Source organism: Symphodus melops (genome assembly GCF_947650265.1).
Source record: "Symphodus melops genome assembly, chromosome: 7".
NCBI classification, from domain to species: domain Eukaryota; kingdom Metazoa; phylum Chordata; class Actinopteri; order Labriformes; family Labridae; genus Symphodus; species Symphodus melops.
In genome coordinates this window covers 8,989,184-8,995,824 of record NC_136697.1, presented here as the reverse complement: position 1 = coordinate 8,995,824, position 6,641 = coordinate 8,989,184, and the positions used below count along the sequence as shown (strand labels likewise).

At 45.8% G+C, this 6,641-nt stretch overlaps 1 protein-coding gene across 6 annotated transcripts in view; it reads left to right on the top strand.

Annotated features, from left to right (window-relative positions):
• The first annotated feature begins 230 nt into the window (after positions 1 to 230).
• The window catches only part of carmil3 (capping protein regulator and myosin 1 linker 3), a 96,576-nt gene continuing 90,165 nt past the window's right edge, over positions 231 to 6,641 (top strand). For 5 of the 6 annotated variants that reach the window (XM_079349438.1, XM_079349437.1, XM_079349436.1 and 2 more), the window contains exons 1-3: positions 231 to 481; positions 1,457 to 1,680; positions 6,061 to 6,155. In XM_079349438.1, the coding sequence (XP_079205564.1) occupies positions 1,623 to 1,680; positions 6,061 to 6,155 (153 nt within the window). In that variant the 5' untranslated portion in view covers positions 231 to 481; positions 1,457 to 1,622. Of the gene's footprint in view, positions 482 to 1,420; positions 1,681 to 6,060; positions 6,156 to 6,641 lie in introns of those variants that run through there. The other variant, XM_079349441.1, reaches the window with a different exon arrangement.

Below are 6,641 nucleotides of genomic sequence, written 5' to 3'. Positions count from 1 at the left end.
GATAAATGTAAAAAAGAACCAAGGGTCCCACATTTTAAATATTATAAACAACTAAAAAAAAACCAATAAAATGAATAAAGAAAAAAACAGTCAAGCATTAAGATAATAAACAATTATTACTTTCCGATAATGAACAGTGTTGTTGTTTTTTTCGATTCGCTCTTTCATGGAATAACTTTTTTATTTGCATTTTTTAACTTCACCTTACAGGTGATTTCAGTCGCCATTAGGTCCCGCCCCACAGACCTGTCAGCCAATCAAATTTGAGGCGGCCTCCCAGCGGATTGATCGACTGTTGGTGAAGTAGTGTCTTACTAATAACAAACAAAGAAGAATGTATGGCTGACTAATAAAGTAATTCTCAAAGCAGGGGGCTTTACAAGCAGGCGACTTTCGATAGATTTTGTGTAACTCGTCTTTTAATGAAGTGACATTAACCACGTCTTGGTGTAAATTGACAAGCCAACCTTTAGACTGACGGGTCAGGTAACTTCTGCACGCCCCATTTACCTGAATAAAACGCGAGGCTAGATATTGTATTGTCTACTGCTTTTTGTAACATGTTCAGCTGTCGCTTTTATCGCCTAAATAATTACTTTTCAGCGTAAAAGCTGCTGTAGCAAAAGCTAACTGGTTTAACTTCACAGTGTCAGTGAGCTGCTGATTGATTGGTCAAAATGTGAGGTGGGCGGGCACAGGTGGAGCTCTGCTGTCATACAATAAGACTGCGTAAAAAAATGCTACAGGATAAACATTTGAAAACTCTCAAAAACAAAGGTCCTCCAACATAATAATAAAAGAAAACATTTATAGCTTAAAGTGAAATGATTTTGGCTCGCTCTCCACAGCCAATGAACTGAGTTTGAGTAATTTAATTTACATAGTCATAATTCATAAGTGACTGTAGCCTATGTTTTAATAGGCTAAAGTTTCTTACCCATAATGTCCTGTTCTTTTTTTTATTACATTGAAGAGTCCACAGGGGACACTTTGGCTTACAGCAAACGTTATAGAATAAGTTAAATTCTTGCTGCTTAATACAGATGAGCTACTCCACTCACTCGGATTGTAAATCAATAGAAAGCAAATCATCTGCAGGTTTATCTGTTTCTGAATTTAGTGATGCAAGTGTTAATCTTAGATCTTGAATGGTTTGATATTTTAAGCATCAAATCAACTTTTAGCTCCTTTCTGACTCGCTGCTTATCTGCCGGGGTCCACAAAACTACCTCAAACACTCAGCCACACGTCCACTTCACGTCATCTTTCATTCAGTTACACATGTATCATTCACATTCTCTGTTTGAGATTCTTTGTCACGGGAGCGTTTCTTTTTTTGCTCCAGCCTCTCTCTCTCTCTTTCTCTCTCTCTCTCTCTCTCTCTCTCTCCACCCCCCCCCTCTCTCTCATGTGCTGGAGTGCTGAGTCGGAGGCGCTCCTCGGGTTTCTTTGCCAGTGCGCAGCGCGGCACCGCTTCACACACACCGCTTCTGTCCGGACTGTTGCTGCGTCCCGGAGCCGCTGCAGGCGCTGAGGAACGAGGACCATTAAAAAGTGCACGTCCGGGGACGTTTATTGTCGGAAGAACGAGAAGGGGTCGGGCCGGCGTGAAGGAGCGTACCATGGCTTCAAAGGAAAGCACAGCGGCGGGCTTCGGCAACGTCAGCAGGGAAATCACAGGTGAGCCCCAACGTGACTTTTAAGAGGAGGAAGAGCCGTTTTAGTACATGTGGGGTCAGTTTGTCTTCACTCCACTGCTCTATAAATCTTCGCTTTCTAAGTTCGTTTGATTTGGAAGGAGTTATCACCACAGGAGATCGCAGGAAATGTCTCCCCAGGCAAAAGCAGAGTTAATGGCTGTTTGAAGCTCGGGAACATTGTAATCCCATCGATCTCTGAGCGGGGGTGTTCACTCTCGGGTTGATTTGATATGAAAGATCTGCCGTGGAAATGTATCGGGCATCACGTAGTCCCGTAGTGCTGACAGAGTTATTTTAAGTGCATCACTGTGCGTGAGTGCGCGTCACGGCTCTCGATGTGCATTCATTAGGACTTTTCATCTCTTTCTCTCCTCCCTGCGTGTGTGAGCGTGGGAGTGGGAGTTATTGTGCGACTGGGAGCGCTTTGCGTGCAGCAGGCAGCCAGCATGGGTTCAACTGTTCAACTGCACACTGGCTCAGCCACTTCCTGCTGGGAAGATAGGACCCGTACACACACACACACACACACACACACACACACACACACACACACACACACACACACACACACACTCAGTGACCAGCATGTGTGGATGATAAGGTGTTGAAGTAGGTGTGTCCTTTACAAATAACTATCCAGACGCAGCGAGTTAAATCCCGCTGTTTACCAGCTCAACCTGTCCAAGTCCCGTCTGTCCGGCCTGGTGTTAAGAGTGCTGCATGAGGACATTAGCACACCTGCCATCGGAGCCCAAGATGAAGAGGGGGGGGGGGGGCTGACGATGGGGGGTTCATGAGAAGACAGTGAGTGAGCAAGATCCGTCAAAGTGTCAAAATGACAGTGGAGGAAAAGAGAGGGAATTGAAGGTGAAAAGAGGCAACTGATCCATTGTGCTTCTTCTTCACCTCCTCCTCCCATCATGCACTTCTTATCCTTTTGGGAGCAGATGCCGAGGTCACACCAGCAGTCCTGGGAGTGGGGGTGGGGGGTGGGGGGGGGGGGGGGGGGGGAGAATCAGTGTGTTAAAAGGTTTAAACGATTGGGTCTTACACAGCTTAATGTCAATAACTCTCTGTTTGTCTTCGGCTGATCCTCCGTTCGATCTGACGGCGTGACCCCCCCTCCTCCCCCCCTTCCTCCCTTGCATTCCTGCATCTACAGCTGCTCACCCAAGTGCGAGAGCAGACTCCAAAACTTGTTTCTGGATGTGGGAATCATGAGTGAGGGAGTCAGGAGATTGTGTGACACAGCATGACGCATTGGTTTCTCAAAAGCGCTGGTGGGCTCACATTTAGCCAGAAAAGTGAAAATCACACATAGCGAGCAGGCATATGTGCGTGTTTTCACAGTCTGAGGACACAGGTTGACGTTCCTTTCGCGGAGAGCAGGTGCATTATGCTGGTTGTTGTGGAGGAGAAGATGTAAATGGAGGAGGCCTCCGGTGCGGATCAGTGAGCCTCAGCGGGGGCCGGTCGTGTACTGAGGTGGAGCAGAGGCCCCTGAAGAAGGCAGCCCTGCATGTAGTGGTCGGTTCCATTGAGAGGAGCCAGCCTGTCATTTTCTTTCTCTGAGGCTAAAAATAGCCCAGTTAAGAGTCTTTTTCAGCGAGAGGATATGTGTGTGTGTGTGTGTTGTTTCCTGTCCTCATGTTTGTTACTGTCTTCATGTTTCTCTGACTGTTATCCCTGCGTGGCTGTTCTTAAAAAAAAGAAGAAGCTAGCAGCCTGTCCTTAAGCTGGAAATCAAAGATAAATCATTCTGACGGCATCATCAGTATCTCAGTGGGGATTTTACTGCCAACTGGGAACATTTCTTCGACTCAGCTATGTTCAAATACTGTCGATTGTTTTGCATGGCAGATATTGGGGCGAGTCACAGCGCCTACAGCAACATGTCTGATGTGTGCTTGAGCGAGACGTTGTACCCCAAGTTGCTCCCGCAGCTTCGTCAGCACCGTATGACTGTGTGTGAATGTTATTAGTTACTTCTGATGGTCACTTTCCACAGCAACCTCTGCCATCCGTGTGTGAATGGGTGTGAATGTGTTGGTGTGGCGCCTTGGTCAGCCTAAAGACTAGAGAAGTGCTGTACAAGCGCAAGAACATTGACCATTTATGTGAAACAAAAGCTTTCAGATAGCCAAGGTTCTGATTTCATGTTTTATGACAACGTCCAAGAAAAGTCACCTCCGACTGCCGTAAACCAAAGAACGGAGTTTAGTTTACAGCTTACGAGCTGAAGTAACTTTGACAGCACAAGGTTACCCGTGAGTGTCTGAGGTTTGTTGCTTCAGTGCTCAGTGACAAGAGCTCTCCTCTCATTTAACATTGCACATTGGACTCAAGATGGACTGATCGAAAGGGTTGAGAAGGATGTTGACCAACTAGAGATGTTTTCTTTATTATGCACAATTCATCTCAGCCGCAGAGGTTTACCTTTTTATTTAGTGGTTGCGCTACCTGCTGTGTGTGTGTGTGTGTGTGTGTGTGTGTGTGTGTGTTCTAGTATTGATACCTGAGTGGGGGTCTGTGACCCCGAGCTTTAAGCAGAGACGAGACGTCTGATGAACCCACTTCTTTCCATCCTCACGGCCGTGCAGTGGAAGAGCAGCTGTATGAAGAGGTGCTGTTAACCTGCAGGTTTCAAGCTGCTGGTTTGTCCGATCAACGTTCAAACACCTTAAGACGTCAACTTTCCTCAAACCTTACAGCAAACATTGAAATGTCCGAGGTAGATCACACAACACGATTGCCATTTTAGCAGAAAGCGAACTCAAAGCTCCCGTCAGAAACTTTCGGGTTGTGCGGATTTTGCCGACTTTCTGGATGTGGTCCTCTGAACATAACGTGAAACATAATTCAAAGAATCCTGAAGTACTAAAAAGTAAAAAAAAAAAAAAAAAGAAAGAAAGAAAAAAAATCTTGTGGTACTTTTTGGGACTTAAGGGGTTCCATACTTTCTACAGTGCAACCCACAATGAACATTCAGGGGAAAACATGTCAAAATGTTGATGCATGGCTTACATGCATGGTTTACACAGGATGATGATATTGTGCTCATCAGACACCAGCCCTGCAGCAGAGCTGATGGGAATATTAAACGGCTTTATAGAAAAGATAAATCTTCTCCCTGATTGGCTGTTTTGCTTTTATTGGTCAGAAAGAGGCATCAGTGTTCTGAGCAGCTGCTTGTTCCTTTTTTTCTGATAGAACTCTATGAAGCTTTTCTGATCACTTCCTGTCCGTGTCGGCTAAAATGTTACGCCTGACAATTCATCCTTGACCTTTTTATTCTCTCTGCTGAAAAAAGACCATGTGTCAAAGAAATGATGGTGGTGGTGGAGGGAGAGCGCTGTCTCACTCCAAACTCTCCCACAGGTATTTGTACATGTCTGGTATAGGTCCAATAAGCTGCTTCAGCAAAGTTACTGACCTTATTACGCAGATTAGGTGTCAGCCTTGTCCAATAAAATCTACTTTTCAGTAACTGCTGTTTTAGACCTCAATAATTTAACTTTTACGAAGTTGCATTAGACTATCAAGGGCATTTTGGGCTCCATTGTAACTCCTCAATCGTAAAGGTCCCATGTGATGCCCTTTTTTTGGGCGTTCACATCTCATTTCTGTGCCTACTAAAGTACCTTCACAATCATGAATGTTCGAAAAAAAACGCGTCTGTTTTCATAGACTGCCGCTCCACGCAGCGTCTCTCATCTGCCTGTGTTTGAAACGCTCTGAATCCCTCACGATCACGGTCCCCAACGTGGGCCGAGTCTGATGTGATTGGTCTGGCTGTTCTGCTCTTGTTGTAATTGGTCAGTCGCTCAGCACGGATGTCACATGGGCGTGCAGCACTAGCATGGTCTTGCTACAACGAGCCAATGGGCTTGGATCAGTGATGTCACACTGGCAAATTTCATTCATGGGGGCCGAGCGTTACATGCAGCTACTGCTGAAGCTAACACGAGGACGAAGGAGCAGACACATTTCCACAGACTTTAATATTCAACCTTTCCATCAACAGTTATTGTACATCAATTCAGCATTGTGCCTCCTGTCAGTTTGTTTCAGTAAAATGTCTATTTTTGTGTGCAGCAGGTCATTTGTAGTGACCGAATGTTACCTTACACATGAGGGAGTTACTCATCCTGAGCCATTCAGTGAGCTATAAAGGGATAAAATCAAAAAGCTCAGTGCATCCCTCCAGTCAGGGTTTCCCTTCCATTTATTTCCCAGCTGCATATTTGAATTTATTAGTTTCTCCGTTAAAAGCTTTTTATAGCTTTTCTGAGTGCTTTTCATTCTGTTATGTGTTTACGTTATGTAATTAGCTCTCCTTTTTTTTTTTGTCTCCCTTCAGAGAGCATCAGGAAGGTGCTGGACAAGCAAGCCATTAAGTTTGTGCGAGCCATCAAGCAGGACACGAGGAGCGGCAAAACAGAGGACAGAATTCTGGTGAGAGACGCGCACACCCTCATTTGCACCCCCCCCCCCCCCCCCTCTCCCCCCTCCGCCCCCTGTCTGCTGTCACACCAGGTCATCTGAAAGAGATATCCATTGTTAAAGTGAAAGTGTCTTCCCGTGTGAGGTGCTGAATATGAAGCAGACAGCCGACTGCTCCTCGCAGGCAAAATGGGAAATCGATGGACGTTAATTGGGACAAATTGAAGGAGCCATAAGAAGTCACGGATTACACATCCTGAGACACACAACAGCAGACGTGTTGAGAATCAGGCTTAAGACACATGCCGCCTAAGAAGAGCAGAGTGGACACCATGCCATGGCCTAACTGAGTCCATCCAAAGAGTTTATTAGATGTGGCAGGATGGCCTTAATGCCATAGGCGAGAGTTTGGTGTGTGTGTGTGTGTGTGTGTGTGTGTGTGTGTGTGTGTGTGTGTGTGTGTGTGTGTGTGTGTGTGTGTGTGTGTGTGTGTGTGTG